This window comes from Dendrobates tinctorius, unplaced genomic scaffold (assembly GCF_039654945.1).
Source record: "Dendrobates tinctorius isolate UK_male_01 unplaced genomic scaffold, ASM3965494v1 ptg000097l, whole genome shotgun sequence".
NCBI classification, from domain to species: Eukaryota; Metazoa; Chordata; class Amphibia; order Anura; family Dendrobatidae; genus Dendrobates; species Dendrobates tinctorius.
Genome location: NW_027361765.1, coordinates 2,494,198 through 2,520,623, shown reverse-complemented (window position 1 = coordinate 2,520,623; position 26,426 = coordinate 2,494,198). Strand labels below are relative to the sequence as shown.

General features: G+C 39.1%; 1 protein-coding gene across 2 annotated transcripts; it reads right to left on the bottom strand.

Moving 5' to 3' along the window:
• Window positions 1-772: 772 nt before the first annotated feature.
• Window positions 773-26,422, bottom strand: DUOXA2 (dual oxidase maturation factor 2). Of its 2 annotated transcripts, XM_073586869.1 has the most exons (7): window positions 26,174-26,422; window positions 22,669-22,831; window positions 18,645-18,702; window positions 16,503-16,637; window positions 14,762-14,975; window positions 10,626-10,840; window positions 773-4,516 (listed from the first exon to the last, which is right to left on the bottom strand). In XM_073586869.1, exons 2-7 carry the CDS (start codon window positions 22,813-22,815, stop codon window positions 4,350-4,352), a joined length of 936 nt encoding a protein of 311 aa, XP_073442970.1. In that variant the 5' UTR covers window positions 22,816-22,831; window positions 26,174-26,422; the 3' UTR covers window positions 773-4,349. The 2 variants fall into 2 exon arrangements, with proteins under 2 accessions (XP_073442970.1, XP_073442971.1); XM_073586870.1 differs by lacking the exon at window positions 26,174-26,422 and having other exon boundaries at window positions 22,669-24,862.
• Window positions 26,423-26,426: the final 4 nt, after the last annotated feature.

The window sequence follows — 26,426 nt, the reverse complement described above, 5'->3', positions numbered from 1 at the left end:
TTCTTTTTACAATTTAATATGCAAATTGCCTCTTCAGAGAGAAAGAGGATTAGAACTCTAGTGCCACCTATTGAAAGTAGCAATCCTAAAAGTCAATTTCGACCCTTTAATGAGCTTTGAGACATGACATAGTATTGCTATTTCCATTAGTTGGCACTAAAGTTTTAGTCCCTTTTCTCTCTGAAGAGGCAATTGACATATTTATTTTCCAAGAGAAGCTTTGCAGGGATTATAAGCCTCCTCACACTGGCATGTCAGACATGTCACTCTCTACAAGGAGAAACATTACCCCTCATATTTAAAAATGTAAGTCATTTTTTGTGTATCATTCATGTGATTACTCATAATGACTAGAATTCCAGGACGTAATAATTGGCAGAATACACATACAGTTCTTAAAAGTTTACAAAATGAAAAAGGTATATTATAAGGAAGGATTTAGCAAAGGATTTGATGGATAATATGTTCTGCTCTTTTTATCTCAATCTTTAAATTATTTGGTATTAGATTCAGCTTTTTTTTAGTGGGGGAACAGAATTAAGTTCTTCATGACCAAGCCTATTTTGACCTTAATGACCAGGCCATTTTTTGTAATTCTGACCAGTGTCCCTTTATGAGGTAATAACTCAGGAATGCTTCAACAGATCCTAGTGATTCTGACATGTTTTTTCGTGACATATTGGTCTTCATGTTAGTGGCACATTTAGGTCCATCATTTTTGCGTTTATTTGTGAAAAAATCAGAAATTTGGTGAAAATTTTGACAATTTAGCAATTTTCAAATTTTGAATTTTTATTCTGTTAAACCAGAGTTATGTGACACAAAATAGTTAATAAATAACATTTTCCACATATCTACTTTATATCAGCACAATTCTGGAAGCAAAATTTTTCTTGTTAGGAAGTTATAAGGGTTAAAAGTCGACCAGTGATTTCTCATTTTTACAAAATTTACAAAACCATTTTTTAGGAATCACCTCACATTTGAAGTCACTTTGAGGGGTCTATATGGCAGAAAATACCCAAAAGTGATACCATTCTAAAAACTGCACCCCTCAAGCTACTTAAAATTACATTCAACAAGATTATTAACCCTTCAGGTGCTTCACAGGAACTAAAGCAACGTGGAAGGAAAAAATGGACATTTTAATGTTCCCAACAAAAATGTTCTTTTAGCATCAATTTTTTTTCATTTTTACATGGGCAACAGGATAAAATGGATCCTTAAATTTGTTGGGCAATTTCTCCTGAGTACACCGATACCTCATATGTGGTCATAAACCACTGTTTCTGCATACGGCAGGGCTCGGAAGGGAAGGAGCGCCATTTGACTTTTTGAATGGAAAATTAACTCCAATCGTTAGCGGACACCATGTTGTGTTTGGAGAACCCCTGTGTGCCTAAACTTTGGCGCTCCCCCACAAGTGAGCCCATTTTGGAAACTAGACCCCCCAAGGAACTTATCTATATGCATAGTGAGCACTTTGAACCCCCAGGTGCTTCACAAATTGATACGTAAAAATTAAAAAGTACTTTTTTTTCAGAAAATATTTCTTTTAGCCTCAATTTTTTCATTTAATATGGACACCAGGATAAAATTGATCCTAAAATTTGTTGGGCAATTTCTCCTTAGTACACCAATACCTCATATGTGGTCATAAAACCACTGTTTGGGTGAATGGCATGGCTCGTAAGGGAAGGAGAGCAATTGGACTTTTTGAATGGAAAATTAGTTCCAATCGTTAGCGGACACCATGTCGCGTATGTAAAGCCCCTGTGTGCCTAAACATTGAAGCTTCCCCACAAATGACCCCATTTTGGAAACTAGACCCCCCAAGAAACATATCTAGATGTGTGGTGTGCATTTTGAACCCCCAAGTGATTAACAGAAGTTTATAACACAGAGCTGTGAAAATAAAAAAATCATTTTTTCCTCAAAAAATTATTTTTTTGGCCATCAATTTTTTATTTTCACAAGGGTAACAGGAGAAGTTGGACCACAAAAGTTGTCCAGTTTGTCCTGAGTACCTGGTACCCCCTATGTGGGAGGAACAATATTTGGGCACACGTCGGGGCTCAGAAGGGAAGTAGTGACGTTTTAAAATGTAGATTTTGATAGAATGGTCTGCAGATGTCACGCTATGTTTGCAGAGCCCCGATGTGCCTAAACAATAGAAACCCCCCACAAGTGACCCCTTTTTGGAAACTAGACCCCCAAGGAACTTATCTAGATGTGTGGTGAGCACTTTGAACCCCCAAGTGCTTCACAGAAGTTTATAACGCAGAGCCGTGAAAATAAAAAATCATTTTTTCCCACAAAAATAATTTTTTAGCCCCCATTTTTTTATTTTCCCAAGGCTAACAGGAGAAATTAGACCCCCCAACGTTGTTGTGCAATGTTTCCTGAGTACGATGATGCCCCATATGTTGGGGTAAACCATTGCTTGGGCACACGTCGGGGCTCGGAAGGGAGGGAGCACCATTTGACTTTTTGAACTCAAAATTGGCTGGAATCAATGGTGGAGCCATGTCACATTTGGAGTCCCCTGATGTACCTAACCAGTGGAAACCCCTCAATTCTAACTTCAACCCTAACCCCAACACATCCCTAACCCTAACCACAACCCTATCCCCAACTCACCCCTAACCCTAATTCCAGCACTAACCATAACCCCAACACACCCCTAACCCTAATCCCAACCCTAACCCCAGCACACCACTAAACCTAATCTTAACCCTAATTCCAACCCTAACCCTAATTCCAACCCCAACCCTAATTCCAACCCCAACAATAATTCCAACCCTAACCCTAATTTCAACCCCAAACCTAATTCCAACCCTAATTCCAACCCTAACCCTAATTCTAACCCTAACCCTAATGGAAAAATAAAAATAAATATATTTTCTTTATTTTATTATTTTTCCCTACCTATGGGGGTGATAAAGGGGGTTTATTTACGATTTTTTTATTTTGATCACTGTGATGGGGTCTATCAGAGTGATCAAAATGCACCTGGAATAAATTAATGAATCTGCCGGCCGCAGAATAGGTGGGCGCATGTGCAGCACCCATGGGGGAAGACGGAGGGACACGGTACTCGGGAGGCGCCATGGAAGGGGGGGAATCCAAAGGTGGGGGAGGGGGAATTGGAAGATGGGGGAGCGGAGGGGAGCAAATACTGATGGCAGCAGCAGATCGCCATCATCAGTCGTGGTGGGGCAGATTGCCCCATCAGTCCTGGGGGGCAGATCATGGTCTCTCATCGCCAATGATATTACAGCATCGGCCATGGCTAGATTGTAATATTTCACCAAGTTTCATTGGTGAACTATTACAATGGCTCTGACTGGCTGTTTCACTTTCAACAGCCAATCATAAAGATCGCAGCCATGGGGGGGGCAAAGCCACCCCCCCAGGATGAAGTACAAGTCCTCCTGTACCTGCAGGTCAGGTGACCTTTCAGTGACCCCGGTCACCTGACCCACAGGAACGCGATTCTGCCATGACGCATACGCTACGTCACAGGTCGGGTAGGGGTTAAGCAATATAACATAAAGTAATAAAACATACATATATAATAATATGCAATAAAGTATTTTTTTGAAGTTTTGTTCCAAAAAGAACAAGTATTTATTACAACAGAAAAAATGCAGGAAAAAACGGAATGCCTCACCGTGTCAATGTGCTTGGTAGCCTTGAATTTGCCAGCAGCGATCCAAAAAATTCCGTCTGATCGTCGGATCACAATGAGTGGAAAAAAAAAGGTTGTCGGATCACACTGCTGAATAATAAAAAGCAATTCTTTATTTCACACCATCATAAAAACATGTAGATATATACTTACGCATTTCTTTCTAACAGCCCTTAGTCATAGCTATGACGTTTTTATGATGGTGTGAAATAAAGAAGAATTGTTTCTTGTTATTCAGCTGTGTGATCCGACAACCTTTTTCTTCCTCTCAACAAAGTATTTATTATATTATTTACAAAACATGACCAATATAAATAATTAGCCAGAAAATGTTTTTTTTTCCAGTATTTGTTGGTTGTCCTTAAATATTTCAATTTACTCTGCTATTAAATATCTATGGTAAACAATTTCTTGGCATTTAGTGCATTATGTCTTTAAGTATGAAACGTCCATATAGATCCAGATACTAGAAGTGACTTTATACACTTGAAGATTGATGATGATTGGTCCATTCATGTTTTCATCTTTTTCTAGCAACTTGTGCAAAATAGGTAAATCTGCCACACCAAACTTTAGGTTGCTTAGTGTGATTGCACTTAATTTTTGAAAATTGATTCCCATAATAATAGTCCATGAAATGTTTGGAATTTCCTTGTAATCATACTTGCTCAAAAGCTAAATTATTGTGACAGTGTCCATTATCACAGGGCTTTGAAGTTAACTCCTCTTCATCCTCCTCAATAGCATTAAAAAATAATTTCAATTTTTCGGGAACACACCAATTTAAAACAATTAATGTTGTTCCAATAATGAAGCACAGAAGACCTGAAATGCAAAATATCATGTATAAATGCACAGTCTTGTCAAGATTCTAGTAATGTCATCTTGTTGTTGAATAATTCAACTACGTATAATGGCTTACTATAAAAAAAATAGGGAAAAGCTGATACTAGCTCAATGTGGTAGCATGTTTGTTAATTCTTTTTTTCAAAGTTTTACACTGTTCACACTGATATGGCCCATAACCATTTGAAATACATTAATAAAAATTATCATCTCTAAACAGACATTTGAGTCTCTCAGACCCCCAAAAATGTCAACTTTAAAATATATGTAGTTCTGGGTAACTTTATATCTGTTTTGGGCCTGAAAAGGTTTTAGCAATCTGACTAATGCACATTTCATTTTTTTTCTAGTTTAAATATGGAAACAATGGTTGTTATTGCTGCCATTACCTAAATGTGCAGTCAATTTTGAAGGAAATTGAATTCTGTTAGATTATACAAAATAATTAGCATTTTTGTTATTACAGGTTTTTGTAAAATTGTTTTGCGTGAACTCAGCAAAATGGGGACTTGCTGGAAACTATTTTCCTGAATTGCAGATTTCCATCAAAAGTTTAAAAGAAAACTTATTCTCACCTTCCCTCTCACTCATTCAACTCATCCACTCATCCAAGTTACCTCTTGTTTTCACCATCACTAGTCACATATCCTGGCTTGCTCACTCTAGGGCATAATATCCGGTGGCAACCATGCCTCAGAGGTCACTGCACTCCACATGTCATGATGATATGATTCTGTGACAAGCAGTGACCACTGATGCCTAATCGCAGCAGGAAATGCTGGGCTAGAGAGAACAATGCAGCAGCAGAAAGAAGAAGAACACCATCCAGTCACTTTTCTCTGCCATCGTAGCTGCAGCCTGTTCACTCTAGGCCAAACTTCTGGCAATGACTAATCCTCAGAAGGTCACTGCACATAACTTGTTTGTGAACAAGGCAGGAGATGCAGAAATCAAAGAAGAGGCATCTTGGAGGACAGGATGGGTGGTAACGCGCAAAGGAGGGGCTGGACAGGTGAGCTGTGAAGTAAGTATAAAGATTTTTCTTGTTTTTTACAATATTTGTTTCCTATGGTCTGGGAACAGGAGAGACCATACAGAACAATAAGTGACATTCGATTTGTGGATAATATCTTCTGTGCAAATCAAATTTGCCAATGAAATCCTTGTGACTTGGCAAATTCAAATCTTGTCCGATCCACTCAATTAAACTAGTCAAATACACCTTAATGTGTAAAGTAGATAGTTATGCATTTTAGTCTGTTTTTTAGGTTTAGTGAGCTTTGTATTTTTTTTGCCCAGTTTTTGTAATTTTTGCCTTTTATTTGTTCTTTTTTAAGTTTATTTTAGATTATTTTTTTTAGTTTTCCACTCTGTAAGGGATTTAGGGGTTACCAAAAGTATTTTATTGATTCATCGATTGCGACTTTTCAAAAAGTTGCAAAGTTTGACACAAATGTACTCCTGCCTGCACCTAGAGTAATTTTATGTGGCAATTGTTTGTGTCATTTTGCAAAGCGTGCCACTTTTTTGAACTAAATAGTTGCAAAAAAGGCTAAAGATAAAAATAAAGACCCATTATGACTTTGCGCAAAATGTATGGGCAACATGAGCTATTTTAAATAATTTGTCAAATAAAATGGCAAAAAATGCCTCAAAACCCCAAAGAAAGGTGTCTAAAAAGTGCAAATGATGAATCAGGACTTGCATATCACAAAATCAGGTACTTAAAAATTGTCCTCAGGAAGAGATGCAGATCTCTTTTGTAATTGATAAAGTAGTAGTACTAACCATTTAAACATTAAACTAAAGAAAATTGACATTTTGTAAATGGAACAGAAAACAGCCAGAAACATGTCTGTCTGTCAGGCAACCTTTTTCCCTCTCAGAGACGAACTTTACCACTATAAAATACAGTAATTATGAGTGATGAGCATCTCATTTGAAATTCAAATTTGCCTACTTTGTGAAATTTTCTCAAAGAATTGAATGTTCCTTATTTTGCTCTCTCCAGACCACAGAGTATAATAAATGTAAGATGTAGAAAAAAAACTAATACTTTACCACTCATGTCTAAAGAAGCTTGACTGCTCGCTGTCAGCTATCCTGTCATCTCTCTGCTGTTGCATCCCTGTTCTTTTCATTATGGACCAGGGATTCTGAGTCGGACACTGAGTGTTGTTAGTTGGCAGCACGTTATGGCACCAAGAAGTCCTGACCAATAGTGAAAAGCCTGGATATTCAATGACAGAAAGTAGACCGGGAGGCTGGCAGCAAGCAGCCGGGTGGACTGAGATTTCTCCACTCATCTCAGTGATTACTGTATGTCATTATGCAAGTTACTTAAATTAAGGAATAATCACAGGAAATTTTTTCACACACAAACACATATAGTGTGCATATATGCATATATATATATTTCCAGAAGGTGTCATCGTTCAACAGGACAGCGCTCCTCCACACTACGCCACCATTGTTCGTGAGTTTCTGGATAGAATATTCCCCAGGCGGTAGATAGGCAGGGGTTCTGCCAAGCCATGGCACCATGATCCCTGGATCTGACACCCTTAGACTCTTACTTTAGGGGTTATGTGAAGCAACATGTGTACATTGAACGTATCAACGACATTAATCACTTAAAACACAGAATCACAGACGTTATTCACTCTGTTACACGAGAAGTCCTTACCCATGTGTGGCAAGAACTTTACTATCGTTTAGATGTGTATAGGACAACAAATGGAGCCCACCTCAAACTACACTGAATAGGTATGAAACTGGGAGAGTTTTTCTTTTATTTGGAGCAGATTTCACATTTCTATCGCCTTTTGTTGTTTTCCAGTGACTGGTCAAAAGGGCACCATAACTTTACAGACACACTGTATATATATATAATACTGTTGTGCTCAAAAGTTTACATACCCCAGCATAATTTTTGTTTTTTGCTTTCTTAGCTTTTTTTCAGAGAATATGAATAACAACACCAAAATTTTTTCTTCACTCGTGGTTAGTGGCTGGTGAAGCCATTTATTGTCAAATTACTTTGTTTTTTCTTTTTAAATCATAATGACAACCCAAAACATCAAAATGAACGTGACCAAAGTTCACATACCCTGGTGATTTTGGCCTGATAACATGCACAGAAGTTGACACAATTGGGTTTCAATGGCTACTAAAGGTAACATCCTCACCTGTGACCTGTTTGCTTGTAATCAGTGTGTGTGCATAAAAGCTGAGTGAGTTTCTGGGATCCAGACAGACTCTTGATTCTTTCATCCAGCCACTGATGTTTCTGGATTGTTAGTCATAGGGAAAGCAAAATAATTGTCAATGGATCTATGGGAAAAGGTAGTTGAACTGTATAAAACAGGAAAGGGACACAAAAAGATATCCAAGGAATTGATAATGCCAGTCAGCAGCGTTCAAACTGTGATTAACAAATGGAAAATCAGGGGCTCTGTATAAAAAAAGCCACAATCAGGTAGACCAACAAAAATTTCATCCACAACTGCTAGGAAAATTGAATGGGCTGCATGGTCGAGTCGCCAGAAGGAAGCCATTGCTGCGCAAATGCCACAGGGTATCTTGCCTACAATATACACAGCAGCACAGAGACAAGCCTCAAAACATATGGAAGGTAATTTGGAGTGATGAGACCAAAATTGAAATTTTTGGCCACAGCCATAAACGTTATATTTGGAGAGGTCAACAAGGCCTATGATGACAGGAACACCATTCCTATTGTAAAGCACGGAGGTGGATCTCTGATGTTTTGGGGATGTGTGAGCTACAAAGGCAGATGAAACTTGGTCAAAGTTGAAAGAAAGATGAATGCATTATATTATCAGCAAATACTGGAGGTAAATTTGCACTCATCAGCCAGGAAGTTGTCATGGGATGTACTTAGATGTTCCAACATGACAACGATTCAAAACACAAGGCCAAGTCAACCTGTCATTGGCTACAGCAGAACAAAGTGAAGATTTTGGAGTGACCATCTCAGTCTCCTGACCTCAATATCATTGAGCAACTCTGGGGAGATATCAAGTGTGAATTTCATGCTAGACAACTCAGGAATTTACAGGAACTGGAATATTTTTGCAAAGAAGAGTGGGCAGCTTTACCATCTGAGAAAGTAAAGAACCTCATCCACAACTAGAACAAAAGACTTCAAGCTGTCATTGATGTTAGAGGGGGCAATACACGGTATTAAGAAATGGGGTATGTGAACTTTTGATCAGGGACATTTGGATGTTTTGGGTTGTCATTATGATTTAAAAAGAGAAAATACAGTAGCTTGACAATAAATGGCTTCACCCAAGTGAACTTTAATGCCCAATGGCATGGCAACGTTCCGGATGTGAAATCCTTTTTCAAAAGGATATATATATATTTAAATTTGTGTATGTATGTATATATACAGTGGGGCAAAAAAGTATTTAGTCAGTCAGCAATAGTGCAAGTTCCACCACTTAAAAAGATGAGAGGCGTCTGTAATTTACATCATAGGTAGACCTCAACTATGGGAGACAAACTGAGAAAAAAAAATCCAGAAAATCACATTGTCTGTTTTTTTTTCATTTTATTTGCATATTATGGTGGAAAATAAGTATTTGGTCAGAAACAAGCAATCAAGATTTCTGGCTCTCACAGACCTGTAACTTCTTCTTTAAGAGTCTCCTCTTTCCTCCACTCATTACCTGTAGTAATGGCACCTGTTTAAACTTGTTATCAGTATAAAAAGACACCTGTGCACACCCTCAAACAGTCTGACTCCAAACTCCACTATGGTGAAGACCAAAGAGCTGTCAAAGGACACCAGAAACAAAATTGTAGCCCTGCACCAGGCTGGGAAGACTGAATCTGCAATAGCCAACCAGCTTGGAGTGAAGAAATCAACTGTGGGAGCAATAATTAGAAAATGGAAGACATACAAGACCACTGATAATCTCCCTCGATCTGGTGCTCCACGCAAAATCCCACCCCGTGGGGTCAGAATGATCACAAGAACGGTGAGCAAAAATCCCAGAACCACGCGGGGGGACCTAGTGAATGAACTGCAGAGAGCTGGGACCAATGTAACAAGGCCTACCATAAGTAACACACTACACCACCATGGACTCAGATCCTGCAGTGCCAGACGTGTCCCACTGCTTAAGCCTGTACATGTCCGGGCCCGTCTGAAGTTTGCTAGAGAGCATTTGGATGATCCAGAGGAGTTTTGGGAGAATGTCCTATGGTCTGATGAAACCAAACTGGAACTGTTTGGTAGAAACGCAACTTGTCGTGTTTGGAGGAAAAAGAATACTGAGGTGCATCCATCAAACACCATACCTACTGTAAAGCATGGTGGTGGAAACATCATGCTTTGGGGCTGTTTCTCTGCAAAGGGGCCAGGACGACTGATCCGGGTACATGAAAGAATGAATGGGGCCATGTATCGTGAGATTTTGAGTGCAAACCTCCTTCCATCAGCAAGGGCATTGATGATGAAACGTGGCTGGGTCTTTCAACATGACAATGATCCAAAGCACACCGCCAGGGCAACGAAGGAGTGGCTTCGTAAGAAGCATTTCAAGGTCCTGGAGTGGCCTAGCCAGTCTCCAGATCTCAACCCTATAGAAAACCTTTGGAGGGAGTTGAAAGTCCGTGTTGCCAAGCGAAAAGCCAAAAACATCACTGCTCTAGAGGAGATCTGCATGGAGGAATGGGCCAACATACCAACAACAGTGTGTGGCAACCTTGTGAAGACTTACAGAAAACGTTTGACCTCTGTCATTGCCAACAAAGGATATATCACAAAGTATTGAGATGAAATTTTGTTTCTGACCAAATACTTATTTTCCACCATAATATGCAAATAAAATGAAAAAAAAACAGACAATGTGATTTTCTGGATTTTTTTTTCTCAGTTTGTCTCCCATAGTTGAGGTCTACCTATGATGTAAATTACAGACGCCTCTCATCTTTTTAAGTGGTGGAACTTGCACTATTGCTGACTGACTAAATACTTTTTTGCCCCACTGTATATATATATATACATATATATATATATATCATGTGATTTTAATTTAATGTTTCTGTTACCCACCTGTAGCCAGAGTCAGCCAGAAAGATCCTCCAAATGCAGTTTTGAGAGATTCTGAACCAAAGTTTATATTACAAAATGATACATTCCTCACGGTGGAGAAAGAGAGCAATGAGAAGAACATAAAAGCTGATGTCACAAGGATCATGTAGGCTCCATATATTAATACTGACATGGAGAAAAGAAGGTTGCAGATAATCCAGGAACAGAATGCCACCCTGTAATACAAAATTAATGAATGTTGGCATTAGGTGACTAACAAATGAATACTGTAGATGAGACACAAAATTTTCAGTCATGAAACCTATTCCAAATTATTCTTCTGTTGGTCGAAATATCTTGTTCACTTTTGCTGATAAATAAAGATGAAATACAGATGTAGCATTTCCAAACATGATACATATATCTTGATGCAACAATATATCCTGACGCAGAAAAGTGTACAACTCCTAACTTGTCAGGTTCAATGATTTTTGCTTTATTAAGAAGGAGTCTCAACATCTAAAACGTTTAAAATTACATATTGTTTGGAAAAACAAGCAACTTTGTAATTTACCTAAAAAAAAAGTTTATGTTCTCAAGAATCAAGCTTAATTTATGTTACTGGAATTCTATGATGCCTTACTGTTTTTTAAGCTCATGATTTTACAAAGTGGTGCAAAGATTTTCTTCTGTGTTAGAGTTTTTATGAATACAACTAAAGATAAGAAAAAGATTATTGGCATCCAGTTCAGATCTTTATTCCAGCGCTATGATGCAGCCGGACTTCACTTCTGCGGCCGTCATACTTGGTCCATCATCTCTGGAGCATCTCTGTTTCTCTAGGTCCTGAGATATAATGAAGTTACTTGAGGCTTGGTCACTAGGTCTCACACTGCATCATGGCATGTGTCCTGTGGCTTAGGAAGTGACATAAGCGCTCAAGGGATGCTGGGAAAAAATGACGGCGGCAAAATTGATGCCCAGCTGCAACAGAGGACCTGACCAGTCGCCTTAATTGGGTACCATGAATCTTTTGCGTATCTATAACAATGAAAAGATTGTAGCATGCTCCACTAAAAACCAACCTAAAATAATTATTATCTATTAAAATCATTGTAGACTCTTGCGTCTCAGTACAGACTATATAGACATTTAGAATCAAGTTAAACTAACCATATCCCTGGACAACTCCCTTAACTATGTTCATCTAGAAACAGGCATGTAATTTCAATTTGTAAAGCTGTGCTCTATAAATACGCTATAAACAAAAGAGCATTCATTGCTCATGAATTGTAATAAGTACTAATTGATACCTACATTAAAATTATGAAGAAAACTAATTGAATAAGTGTCCTAGATCATTATATAGAAATGTCCACGCGTGAAGTATATTACGAATTTCAGATGTCGATGGTGTAACTAATACATTCGTAATGTTATGTTATTTCCCTAATGTAGGAAATAGGCTACAATAACAATATATGTGACCAATTTCACTACTGCGGGCATGATTAATTTATTTAGACAAAGCAAAGATCTAATAATTAATTGCACACTGTATATCAGGAAAATCAGAGCAGAAAATATTTCCTGAACTGTACAAGTTTAGAGCAAATCTTTTAACTCTTCCACTTGGGTTTTTACGTTTTTGAGTTTCCGTTTTTTGGTCCCCTTTTTCCCAGAGCCATAACTTTTTTATTTTTCCATAAATATGGCCATGTGAGGGCTTGTTTTTCTGGGGACGAATTGTACTTTTGAATGACACTATTGGTTTTGCCATAAAGTGTATTGGAAAACAGGAAGAAAATTCAAACTGTAGTAAAATTGCAAAAAAAGGTGCAATTCCACAATTGTTTTTTGTTTTTGCTATATTAACATGTTCACTAAACTTTTTTATTTAAGTGGTGAAAAAAAATCCAAAGTTTGTTTAAAAGGCGCCATTTTCTGAGTCCTGTAGCATTTCCATTTCTCATGTTCTCAGGTTGGTTGGGGGCTTATTTTTTGTGTGCTGAGCTGATGTTTATATTGATATCATTGGGGTGTAGATATGATCTTTCAATCACTCGTTATTGCATTTTATTGCAATGTAGTGGTGACCAAAAAAATGTAATTCTCTCCATGAGAGACTAGAAGCTGCAATCATCCGATCGCTTATGTTACACAGAGCAGGGGTTCAGCCCTGCTCTAGTAATCTAAAATGTTCAATTGCTATGAGCACTGACCACTGGGCGGCACTCATAGCAATCCAGCAATGACAACAACAGGGGTCTGCTGCAGACCACGAGTTGTCACGCCAACCCATCGGCGACCCGCGGTCATCTGACACGGGCATCAAAGGGCGGGATTAGTGATGAGATTGACAGTGGCATTTAACATGTTAACAACCATGGGTGGATCGCGATTTCACCTGCAGCTGTTAGGGGCAAACGTCAAATCAGCTGAAATGTGCCGGAAAAGTTGCGGGCTCACGGCTAGAGCTTGCAGCAACTGGGGGAGCCCACCTTAGATGTAACTATACATCTAAGGTGGGAAAGGGATTAAAAATCAAATTCATCAACTTTGCCAATTTAGTCCAAAAAATAGCACTGTGATTTACAAGTCCTCAAATTGTGCTGATAATGGGAGCATAACACTTTAAAGACTCCTAGGAGTATATTCAACTCATTTTAGTCTCATTTTAATAAATGAATAGTAACTGTCACACACTACCAATAATGCTTATTCAGTGTTTCATGGCTTTTTTCCCTATCTATATTGCTAAGGTGTGAGCTGTGATAAGAGCTCCTATGAACCCAATTCACCAAAGGCCATTGGTCTTCTCTGGCTGATGCCATCTACTGCAGACTGTAAAATGGTGGTGTCATTTGAGGCTACTCTCGATTTGACACAAGTTTAATTCACATGGAATCAATTTGCTCATCTCTATTATTTATCTACAGTAAGTAGTGTTCCTGTGTATGCAGAATTCGTATATTTGATGTGTTAGATACTTCATGCATTTCAGTCCTCTTGTGCATTAATTAGTTAATTGATTTATTGATTAATATATTTTTATTGTATTTATGTGGTGCTCATTATTGATTGACAGCAATTTATGTTTGACTGCAGCCTTCATTATTCTGTCAAGAGATGAAGATTTGTGTTTCAGCCACCTGAAGGAATAATGAAGTCTTGAGCCAATCAGCTGCTGACTGGACGAATGGGTCACATGAGTTTGGTTAGCTTTGGTGATCGGCAGAGTACACAGCACTGAGATCTGAGTAACAACATTGGTCTGAGAGGTAAATGTAAGTTGTTTTTTTTTATTATATGATGCACAAGGCTATTAATATAGAGTAGCCCAGCAGTGTGCCCTCCAAACTTTGAATTCATAACCAATATGGTTGCAATGTTGGATAGATGTTGAGATATTTATTGTGACTTCTTGGTAGCTGATATGACCTAGATTGCATTCATGTTGTACTAAATCTTTATTCTGTAATTTATATGCAGCATCACTTATTGTTAATTTCTATTAACCACCTTTTGTCTAAATTCCTTATGTCTTTTGTCCAACTGTCTGTCTAAAGAATATTTGACAACAAATCCTAGAAGGTGGGGGGTATTTGAATTTTCAAAAATGGCATAATTAATATTTTCTGCATTATGAGAAGAAAATTAACTTTGCTTCACAATGGTTGCTCAGGAATATTTATTAAAATATTTCAGCATCTCCTCGCGACAGGCCAACTGGTGACTGGCCATGTGACCTCTGATTCACGCCTATACATTAGTAAATGGGATTTGCCCAAGCCATCAGTGAAGCTCCATCTCCACCCAGACAATCATTAAAGCATTCCAATGGATCCTCCCAGAAGTCACTGGTAAATACCTGAGTGCCTGCTGGACGTCATATTTCGAATGTGACTAACTAATAAGGAAATAAGGAAAGCTGCCAAAACTCTTTGCCAAGTGTGCAACTATGTTATTTGACTCTTTCCCTCAGCTCAAGATTTATTACCAGGAAACTTTGCGTCTATGATTCTAAATCATTCATCCACCTTTACCTAGACAATGCTCAGTATGCCACAACTCATAAAGGTCTTTTTAGGCTTCTCCCTCTGATAGCTTATATTTCTCAATAAGTAAAGGAATATTGTACTGAAGATTCCACTTACCACATGCAAGCTGATGCATAGTGACCAGATATCCTATATTGGCTAAACATACCACATGGGTCATACTGGGTAAATTTTTCTGCCACATATAGAATTGGATTAGGGAGACCTCTTTTCAGACCATCATTGTAGTATTCATTAAATTGTGACCCAATACTCCAGAGAAATTGCTCATTGTAGTCAATTGTCTCATTAATTTGATGAATTGGAATACCTTTTGGAAACAAAAATGAATACAATATTTTAGAGCTCATTAGATGTTTGTATAATCTGTTGGTGTAATACTTGGCTGGACGGACATTTGTCTGAGATGGTTTATTGAATCCTTCATTGAGCAAGGGGTTGGACTCAATGACCCTGTAGGTCCTTTCCCACTCTACCTTTCTATGATTCTACTTTCCCAAAAGATTACCTCTTAGAGAAAACCAGATATCCTGTGAACAAACTTAGGTTTCACCATATATAATAAAATATATTAGAAAGACCACCATCCTGGAATACAACTTTTTTGGATGATCAAAATACAAATTTTATTTGCATCTAAATAGCAATAAGAATTTTAATGAATACCCAAATGTCTGAGCTTGAGTACATAGCTACCTATGTAAATGAGAATACACTCCTATGACTACCATTATGTGCTCTTTAAAGGCAACCGGTCATGTAAAATAATGCTAATAACCTTCAGATATAGGATTAATCTGTAGGTCAATAGCATTCTGATTGAGAGCCCTGATACTGGGAGGAAATTAACTTTATTCCTCCAGGCAGCGTTCAGCGTTCCATCATGGGGGTGATTGAACGCCCCATGACTGAACAGTCAACACTGACTGAATGTTGGCCTTAATGCTGAGCCTTCTGTACTTGTAATTATGTGTAGATATCCTTCTTTGCATGCCTATAAACTCTGTTTTGTTAGATTCTACTTAAATGAAATTTGTCAGTAGGATCAACCCTCCTAAGAGGCCTTTATGGGCACGAAAGTCATAGGAAGCTGAAGTTAAGGTTCTGTCACACTTAGTGATGCACCAGCGATTCCAACCAGCGATATGACGCGGTCAGGATCACTGGTGCATCGCTAAGTGGTCTCTAGTGAGTTACCACACAGGCAGATCTCACCAGCGACATAGCAGCAGTCGGGGGTCGTTACTTACCTGTCAGACGAGGCGATCCTGACGTCCTCCTGCCCGCATCCACGCGTCGCTGGTCGGCGCTACAGGAAGCCCAGCAGGAAGCTGACGACAAGAAGCAGTCCAGGACGTTCTCGCACAATAAGCAATAATCAGCGGTGGAGTCGGTCGGAGGTAAGTATCAGACATAGCGATATCACTAGCAATATTGCTGTTGCGTCACAAAATCAGTGACGTTATAGCGATATTGCTAGCGATATGGCTTAGTGTGACCGGCCCTTTATGCCTCTTTTCATTTAAAATAAGATGCAGCAGCAGATTCTAATCTGCCCGGCCCAAAGATCTCATTTATATACTGTTTATATCAAGTAATCAAGGTGTCATTGGTGTCAGCAGGGACCTACTGAGCTTATCACTTAGAAGATTATCTAAGCTGCAACAGATAAACCAGTGATTGTATCAAAACTAGAGAAATAAGCCAAGTAAGTTATACAGAAGGGGAATCAAAGTATCTTTCCCTCACACTATGCAGCTCTCAGATGGGCAGAAAAGAAAAGAACTTTTTTTTGTTAAAAGCAAGGGGAAAAAATGTATGTATGCCTTGGTCTCACCTTTTAATGTTATGTTAACTCCACTAAGCCCAACACGTACTCCAATATCTGCATTCACAGTGGAATTGCTGAATGATTTATATGTAGTTACAGCATTAACTGATCCAACCTCCCAGTCAGCTGTAAAGTTTACAACTAAAAAAATTAGATAAGGCATATATATTAGTCCAATACTTTGTAAACAATGAAGTGTTTGAAAAGAAAAATTACAAATTTATTAAAACATTTGATCAGTCACATACTATTTACTACATTAAATCCATATAAGGTCTAATTCCGAGGTCTATGATTCACACATGGGTTCTATCTGTGTTTTTCCAGAATAGAACAAACGCATGATTCCCCAGCTGTTCACATATCTGTGGTTATTTTGCAAACTGAGTGGCCACAAAAACAGATGAAACTAAGCAATGCAAGTCTATGGGTTCATGAAAATCACAGATAGCACACAATTACCATTTGTTTGTCATCCACTAGCTTCCCATTTTTCACTGACTGATAGTCGAACATAGCTAAAAATTACTTTAGTTCAATTATGTGTATAAAATCATGTAATACATCAAGTAGTGTATCATTTACACCTTTAAAATTATTTGTTGAAAAACAGGACCCCGATGGGTCATGTTTTTCGAATTTCCTTAAAGAGGATGCCCAGGATGAAAAAACATAGGTGTATTCTTTAATGAACAGTGCCACACTTAACGATGGAGTGGTATTGCAGGGTGGCTTTAATTAGAACATTTGGGCAATACACAAAATGTGGCTTTTTTTTTTAAAAGCACCAGCCACGTTTCTTCTAACCCCATGATATCATTTTAAAAGGAACCCGTCATGCTAACTGTGTACCTCAAACTAATTTCATGTATGTACAGAAGTTTTTATGATAATTAAATCAATACCTTAATTGTAGAAATTTAATTTTCAGTTTCTGAGAAATCCATTGTTAAAATCATATGAAAATGAGCCATAAGTGCTTCAGACTGGGACTTTGTACTTGCAGTTTTCCTGCACTCTTTACTTACTCCCCGCCAAACACCTGCCGCCAATATCTGACAAATAGGTCTCTCTGGTTTCAGTGACTAGCTTTCTCTAGCATAAAATCTCGCCAGCTCTGTCAATGCTTGGGGTGGTGCATGTGCAGATCGATACACTTTGTGTTGTGACATCATAAAGACCTCATTAATTAGAGATGAGCAAATTTGTTCGGATTCGGTTCCGAATATGATCGGAATTGAATATTGTTTTTGCAATATTCATCAAACACAGCTGAACATCATTAGAGTCAATGGGAATAGAAGCTACTGAATATGTTTGGAACCGATCGTAAGACATACATTTGGCACAAATAGTGTTTGAATATGTCAAAATCAGGCACTTGAACCACTGGTGAGAGCTCTTGTTAATGGAAAGTAAATTACTGAAACTAGATAAATATGTCAGGCAGACACAGTAAATCACTGAAACAAGATAAATATGTCAGGCAAGCACAGGAGAAAGGTGGCTGGTGGTGAGTAGGGAAGAAAAGTAGGAGAGCTCCAACCAGAAGATCTTAACATTCATTTGCATAGAATTTCAACGCTGGACTTCTCGGAAACTGCAAAATTATTTCCTAGAAAGATAGTATGAAATTACTTAGCATGATATACCCTGTACTTAAATGTCATTAGTTTGAGGTATACAATCCTCATGACTGGTTCCTTTTTAGATAGAATTACACATTCCATTTTCTGGGGATACAGCATGCCATTAGATAAAATCAGTATCTATTCAAATGATTTCCCCACAAAATTAATGGACCTGTAAAGCTGTAGGTCAATCACTAAGCATTGTAGATCCTTAGCCCTTTTTCATGTAATCTCTGGACATTTTTATTGCTTTTCCAATGATACATGATAGTGAAATTCCCTTGTAAGGTTGAACATTGAATTTTCTTAGTGTTTGTCTCATTTTAGTCAAAATAAGAAATGTTGAACCATAAAATCACAAGTTTGGCCTGGAGTAAAAAGAGCATTACATTTTTCCATACTTATCCCCAACTGATGAACTAACAATGAGCCTTTCTAGCTAGATACAATTGCGTTCTAAAATGATACTGGCTTCGTATCAAGATGGAAGATTGGTAAAAACAAGTTATCTACTCACCAACTGTAACAACTCCAATAAAAAGGCTTATTACTACTCGTAATGTCCATGATAGTCTCTGTAAGGAAAAAATGAAAAATCTCATGACCTCTTTATGGTCTATAAAATGTATTTTGACGTCTGTATGAATCATTATCAGTAGGATTATCATCAAATCTGATCTTTATACTGACTACAATGGAGGTACACAATCCAAATAGGAATAAATATAAAGGGATCCTTTCACTCTCTCCAGGCGTTTTTAACTAAAAGAGCCACCTTGTGCATCACTAATGCTGCATTCTGTCAAGGTGGCTCTTTTATTTGGCGTCCCTTCCACCACAGAAATAAGCAATTTTAAAATTTGTCCGTCATGCCTGTAGTTCATCCGGGGGGCAGGCCTTTCCTCCCCGGACACAGACGCCTCACATCCATCAGTCATGTCCTCCTTTCGAATTTGGCTCTGCCTCCTCTGCGTTCTTTTCTTTTCCTGGCGCCTGCGCTGTAATATTTTTTCTTGGGCATGCACAGTTAGCGCTGCCCATCCTATGACATCACATGATGTCTTTCTAATCGCGCCTGGACTTGGGCCTGAGATCCCGTCCCGCAGGCTTTTCTGATTTATTCACACTACAGAGCTGGGAATCTTGGGCATGCGCAGTAGTTCTCTGCGGCTCTCCCTCAAATCACTCCGCCTCTTTCCTACTGTGCAGCATCATAGGAATTAGTGATGAGCTGACGATTCCTATGATGCTGCACAGTAGGAAAGAGGCGGAGGGATTTGAGGGAGAGCCGCAGAGAACTACTGCGCATTCCCAAGATTCCCAGCCCCGCAGTGTGAATAAATCAGAAGTGACTGCGGGGCGGGATCTCGGGCCTACGTCCACACAGGCGCGATAAGAAAGACATCATGTGATGTCATAGGACTGGCAGCGCTAACTGCGCATGCCCAAGAAAAAATATTACAGCGCAGGCGCCAAGAAAAGAAAAGAACGCAGAGGAGGTGGTGCCAAATTCGAAAGGAGGACATGACTGATGGATGTGAGGCGTCTGTGTCCGGGGGACAAAGACCTGCCCCCCGGACAACCTACAGGTATGACGGACAAATATTAAAATGCTTATTTCTGTGGTGGAAGGGACGCCAAATAAAAGAGCCACCTTGACAGAATGCAGCATTAGTGCTGCCCAAGGTGGCTCTTTTAGTTAAAACCACCTGGAGAGGGTGACAGGTTCCCTTTAAGAAAATTACTATTCATTCCATAGAAATATTATTAGAGGAAAGTAGGAAAGAAAGAAATGTCTAAAGAAAATAACCCAGTTGTCCAGAAAATAGCAGAAAAAAGGTAGCACTTTTTCTTCAAGTAAGAAGGTGGACTTGTGTTTATTAACCCCTTCGCACCCGAGCCTGTTTTTGCCTTCGTGACCGGGTCAATTTTTTCAATTCTGACCAGTGTCACTTTATGAGGTCATAACTCTAGAATGCTTCAACGGATCCTGCTGATTCTGACATTGTTTTCTCGTGCCATATTGTACTTCATGATGGTGGTAAAATTTCTTAGATATGAACTGCGCTTATTTGTTAAAAAAATCGACATTTGTCGAAAATTTAGAAAATTTTGCAATTTTCAAACTTATAATTTTTATGCCCTTAAATCAGAGAGTGATATCGCACAAAATAGTTACTAAATAACATTTCCCACATGTCTAGTTTACATCTGCACAATTTTGGAAGCATAGTTTTTTTTTAAGGAAGTTATAGGGGTTAAAATTTGACCAGCAGATTTCTCATTTTTACAACAAAATTTACAACACCATTTTTTTGGGGACCACCTCACATTTGAAGTGAGTTTGGGGGGTCAATATGACAGAAAATACCCAAAAGTGACACCATTCTAAAAACTTCACCTCTCAATGTACTCAAAACCACATTCAAGAAGTTTATTAACCCTTTAGGTGCTTCAGTTGAATGAATGGAATGTGGAAGGAAAAAATAAACATTTAACTTTTTTTCACAAGCATTTTACTTCAGAACCATTTTTTTTATTTTCACAAGTGTAAAAAGAGAAAATGAACCACAAAATTTTTTGTGCAATTTCTCCCGAATACGCTGATACCCCGTATGTGGGGCTAAACCACTGTTTGAGCACACGGCAGAGCTCAGAACGGAAGGAGCGCCATTTGACTTTTTCAATGCAGAATTGGCAGGAATTGAGATCGGATGCCATGTCGCATTTGGAGAGCCTCTAATGTACCTAAACAGTGGAAACCCCCACAAGTGACCCCATTTTGGAAACTAGACCCCTTAAAGAACTTATCTAGATGTGTTGTGAACACTTTGAACCCCCAAGTGCTTCACAGAAGTTTATAACGTAGAGCCATGAAAATAAAAAATCATTTTTTTTCCACAAAATGAACTTTTTGCCCCCAATTTTTATTTTCACAATGGTAACAGGAGAAATTGGACCCCAAAAGTTGTTGTCCAATTTGTCCTGAGTACGCTGATACCCCATATGTGGAAGAAAACTACTGTTTGGGCACACGGTGGGGCTCGGAAGGGAAGTAGTGACGTTCTGGAATGCAGACTTTGATGGAATGGTCTGCGGGTGTCATGTCGCGTTTGCAGAGCCCCTGATGTACCTAAACAGTGGAAACCCCCCACTAATGACCCCATTTTGGAAACTAGAACCCCCAAGGAAGTTATCTAGTTGTGTGGTGAGCACTTTGAACCCCAAGTGTTTCACTAAACTTTATAATGTAGAGCCGTGAAAATAAAAAAAATCATTTTTTTTCCACAAAAATGATATTTTAGCCCCCAATTTTTATTTTCACAAGGGTAACAGGAGAAATTGGACCCTAAGAGTTGTTGTCCAATTTGTCCTGAGTACGCTGGTACCCCATATGTGGGAGAAAACTACTGTTTGGGCACACGTCGGGGCTCGGAAGGGAAGTAGTGACGTTCTGAAATGCAGACTTTGATGGAATGGTCTGCGGGCATCATGTTGCGTTTACAGAGCCCCTGATGTACCTAAACAGTGGAAACCCCCAATTCTAATTCCAACCCTAACCCCAACACAGCCCTAACCCTAATCCCAACCCTAACCATAACCCTAACCACAAACCTAGCACCAACACACCCATAACCCTAATCCCAGCCCTAGCCCTAGCCCTAACCCTAACCCTAACCCTAGCCCTAACCCTAGCCCTAACCCTAGCCCTAGCCCTAACCCTAGCCCTAACCTGCGTGCCTGCTTTTTTTTCTTTACTTTTTTTTTCTTTTTGTGACAAGATCGCTGCCCTGCGATCTGACTCATAGTAACGCCGCTTCTCCTCTGATCTCACACTGACAGATGATCAGAGGAGAAGCAGCATTACTATGTGACAAGATCGCTGCCTGGCACATAGTAACGCGACTTCTCCTCTGATCTCACACTGACAGATGATCAGAGGAGAAGCAGCGTTACTGTGTGACAAGATCGCTGCCTGGCACAGCTGTGCCAGGCAGCGATCAGCTGTGCCAGGCAGCGATCTAGTCACACAGTAACGCTGCTTCACCTCTGATCATCTGTCAGTGTGAGATCAGAGGAGAAGTCGCATTACAATGAGTGAGATTGCCGGGAAACAAGCAGCTTTCCCAGCGAGCGCTCTCTTTGGCTGCTGTGACGCTGACGTCATCAGGACCTGAACCAATCAGGTCTCGATGACGTCGGGGGTCCCGGCATGCATTGTGCACCGGGATCCCCGCGTTATAAGGTATGGCGGGGTCCCGGGAGGCACAAAACCGCTGACAGTAGATAAACATCGGCGCTGCACAAAGCCCAGCAAGCGCCAACGTTTATCTACTGTGGGCGGTCGGGAAGCGGTTAATCCATTGTTGTTGCCTTCCTCATGCTGCTTGAGAAATGCTCATTATTTTATTTGGAGCTAAAACGTTGCCATAAAAGTATGGGTTAATAAACACCCACTTTTGGGCAGGGACGGACAGACAGGTAGATAGATAGATAGATAGATAGATAGATAGATAGATAGATAGATAAAAATAACTTACTGCTTTGCCTCTTATTCCTGGAATGATGAGGATAAAAGCTGAGACAAACACCAAAAACACAACTATGACAATAATAATATCCACAGCAAACACCCATTTCCTCCGTTCAAGTGGGTAGAACGGAAACACTCCATCGTAGAAGGTCATGACGTTCCAACTGTACCTAAACAGAAATTATAAATACAGCATATTTTATAGTCGTGACTTAGACCATAACTCTGATTCATCTCCTGCATTGCTATAAACTCAATATCATAAAATCAAGTCTATTAAAATTCTAATGACATCCTGAAGTGTTTTGAGATTTCATGTCGTATGACTGTCATTATCTGATAGACTTCCAGACACTTGTACACATAATATCTTTTTATGATTTCAACATGTCTGTGCAATCAACATATAAAAATAAATAACTATACCTTAATGAGTTATTTCGAACATTAAAAGTTATAACTTATCCACAAGAGAGGTCAAAAGATAAGGATTCTTGGGGGTCTGACCACTGGGATCCCAAGGATCAGAAATTTTGAATCAATTTTAATGTGGATAAGTTGGAATTTTGAGTGTTATGGAATAATTTTTTAATTTACTTATTACTCTTGCCTTTGTCAAGGGAGGCAACGTGCCGGAATGCGTGTTGGGGAGGGCACCTATCCAGGAGACCAGGAGCTTTTTACGCTGTAAGCTATTATATAATCTTAGCTCTATATTTTTTTACTTTTATTACATTTATTTGCCCTGGTCTGGGTGCTGTATGCCATTGTACTGACACCTACTGGTGTCCTTTAGCACTTGCACTTTACTTATTTTTCCACGGTGCACATTGTTTATATTTGCATGATATTTATACTTTTTTGGTTACAATTTTAGTGCACATGATGTTATACTGCACAGCATTGTGATTTTTTGATTTTTTTACACATTGCAATATTAGTATGTCTTTTTTATCTGGATAGTATCGCCCCTTTTTCTGCATATACTGATTTTTTATGCATTGATGTATTCCTCAATATTAATCTTCCTGTTATATTAATAAACAATATATTCTAATCTTGGAACCTGCTGTAATAGAAGATAACTAGTCCCTTTACAGGAAATCATTGCACTTTTATTCCATTCACTAAATGGTTGATTTATTACGAGAGCTTTTAAACACAATAAAGCACTAAACTTCCTGACGTTTTACGTTGATGTCAGACTCATATTCAAGCAAATTCCAATAAAATATGAACCTTATAACCTATGTCCAGACATTTACAACATAATTAGTACGTCTTAACACTTTATAAAAGGTGTCAATTTAAAATATTAAATATATTGTTAAAGGGAAATTGTAAAAATGAATTTCCCCCTTTTAACAAATTATACATTTATAAAGTGTACTTATACCAGAGGTACCTAATGCATGGCTCACAAGCCATATGTGGCTCGCAGGACCATGACATGTGGCTCACAGCTGTCTGCCAACTTAGTGCATTAGCATCAGGTCTAGGAAACATTTATGAAGAGAAGGTCTCTAGGTGTTGACCTTTATGAGCAGGCCAAAATAGAAAAGCATATCTGTATGGACATAAACTGACATGAGGTTGGAGAGATTAAGTAAGTGCTAAGTTGGATATAAGATGGTACTTCCAGATAAAGGGGCTTTTTTAGTGGGATGTAATGGAGTGGTGGAAGTGCTGGAAGCATGAATACCCAATGGCGATAAGGTGAGAACCCTGAAATGCAAGTGTGTCTTGGTGCCTTGGTGCGACTTCTTTGAGGAGTCTTTGGCAATATATCAATACCCCCTTATCTGGATGTATTATACATCCCAGATCTGGGTGTCACTATTGTGTGAGAGGCAGGAGCTGGATGACTGTATTTCAAGGGGTTCTGGATGTGGCTCCTCACTTTCTCTCAGAACTGACTGTGGCTCCAGGGGTTGGAAAGGTTAGTATAGAAAAAAAACAATAAAAAAGGGAAAACCTCACAAAGCTCATTGAAAGAAATATTTTAAGACAGCTGCTGCACTATTGAGGTAAAATTACTTGCTCAAGAGTGAGTATCTATGTAGGAAATATTCACATTACAATAAATTGTGAGTTAAAGTGGAAACAAATCAGATGACGCTAATCTCAACTGTGTGCAACATGGTGGAATATGTTATAATGATATATAAATAATTGAGGAAATGATTCAATTGACTTGCAATATTATTATTAGTATTATATGTTATTTGCTTGCTTGTTTTTGGCCCAAATGTAAGTAATAACACCCTAAAGGTACTGTCACACTTAGCGATGCACCAGCGATCCCGACCAGCGATATGACGCAGTCAGGATCGCTGGTGCATCGCTAAGTGGTCGCTAGTGAGCTGCCACACAAGCAGATCTCACCAGCGACATAGCAGGAGTCGGGGGTCGCTACTTACCTGTCAGACGAGGCGATCCTGACGTCCTCCCGCCCGCGTCCATGCGTCGCTCGTCTCCACAGCAGGAAGCCCCAGCAGGAAGCTGACGACGAGAAACGGTCCAGGACGTTCTCGAGCAATCAGCGATAACCAGCGGGGGAGCGGTCGGAGGTAAGTATCAGACATAGCGATATCACTAGCATGTCACAAAAACCAGTGATGCTAGAGCGATATTGCTAGCGATATCGCTTAGTGTGACAGGCCCTTAACATCCTTGCACCTCTCCAGTCCATCCTTAACTCTAATTCACCTCTCTTCTCGATACTCCTCCGCTTCTCCCCTTTGCATATCTCTTCACTGGCTCCCATTCCCTCAGCGTATCCAGTTCAAATTACTAATACTGACCTACAAGGCCATCTATAACCTGTCTCCTCCATATACAGTATCTCTGAACTAATCTCCCAATATCTTCCCTTACATAATCTACAGTTCTCCCAAGACCGCCTTCTCTCCTCCACATTTATTCGCTCCTCACCCAACTGCCTCCAAGACTTCTCCTGAATATCCCCCATCCTCTGGAATTCTGTGCCCCAACTCGTCCGACTATCAACCACATTCGGATCCTTCAGACAGAACCTAAAAAACCCATCTCTTCAGGAAGCTTACAGCCTGCAATGATCCCCGCTGCCTCCTCACCACTGCCTCACCATTACAGGAGCTGCTGCAACCCCCCAACCTACGGTCTCCTTCCCCACCATCCTGTAGAATATAAGCCCAAAAGGGCAGGGTCCTCTCCCCTCTGTATCAGTCTGTGATTGTTAGTTTGTTTACTCTAAGTGATATCTGTAATTTGCATCTAACCCCTTCTCAAGTACAGCACCATGGAAACAGTGGTGTTACTGTATATAAATAATTTATAATAATAATAATAATAATAATAATAATAATAATAATAATAGTTTTAATAACTTAGAATACCATTCAATGGACAATGAAAACAAATATTTCCATGAAATAATACATTACACGTTTGAAATAGAAAATATTGTAACAAAATGCAAATCAGGAACATGTAATAAAATAAAATTCACCTAAAATAATGAACAGACTGACCTTAAAAGTACAGATCTTGGAAGCTTTGTGTGTCAGGTCCAGTGGCTATACAAGAGCTGAACTGGAATTTTAAGAGCTTGGCGGCCTTTTTATACCCTGCTTCCAACAAAAAAAAAATGGAGAAGAGAACCTTGAGACAGGTTACTCAGCATCAAATAATGTCTGTGTGTGTCTCCTATTTTCTAACAATAAAGGACATTATTCAAATCAGGGAGATGCCCAACCCTAGTGCTACTGTACTTACCAACTTCCT

Bases quoted from the DNA above. Each gene is read 5' to 3' on its own strand.
- DUOXA2 (XM_073586869.1), bottom strand. From the start codon at position 22,815: ATGACCTTCTACGATGGAGTGTTTCCGTTCTACCCACTTGAACGGAGG. The intron at 14,976-16,502 runs GTGAGACCAAGG...TGTTTCCAAAAG, and splicing joins AGTTAACATAACATTAAAAG to GTATTCCAATTCATCAAATT. The intron at 10,841-14,761 runs GTAAGTGGAATC...TTTGTATTACAG, and splicing joins TATGCATCAGCTTGCATGTG to GGTGGCATTCTGTTCCTGGA.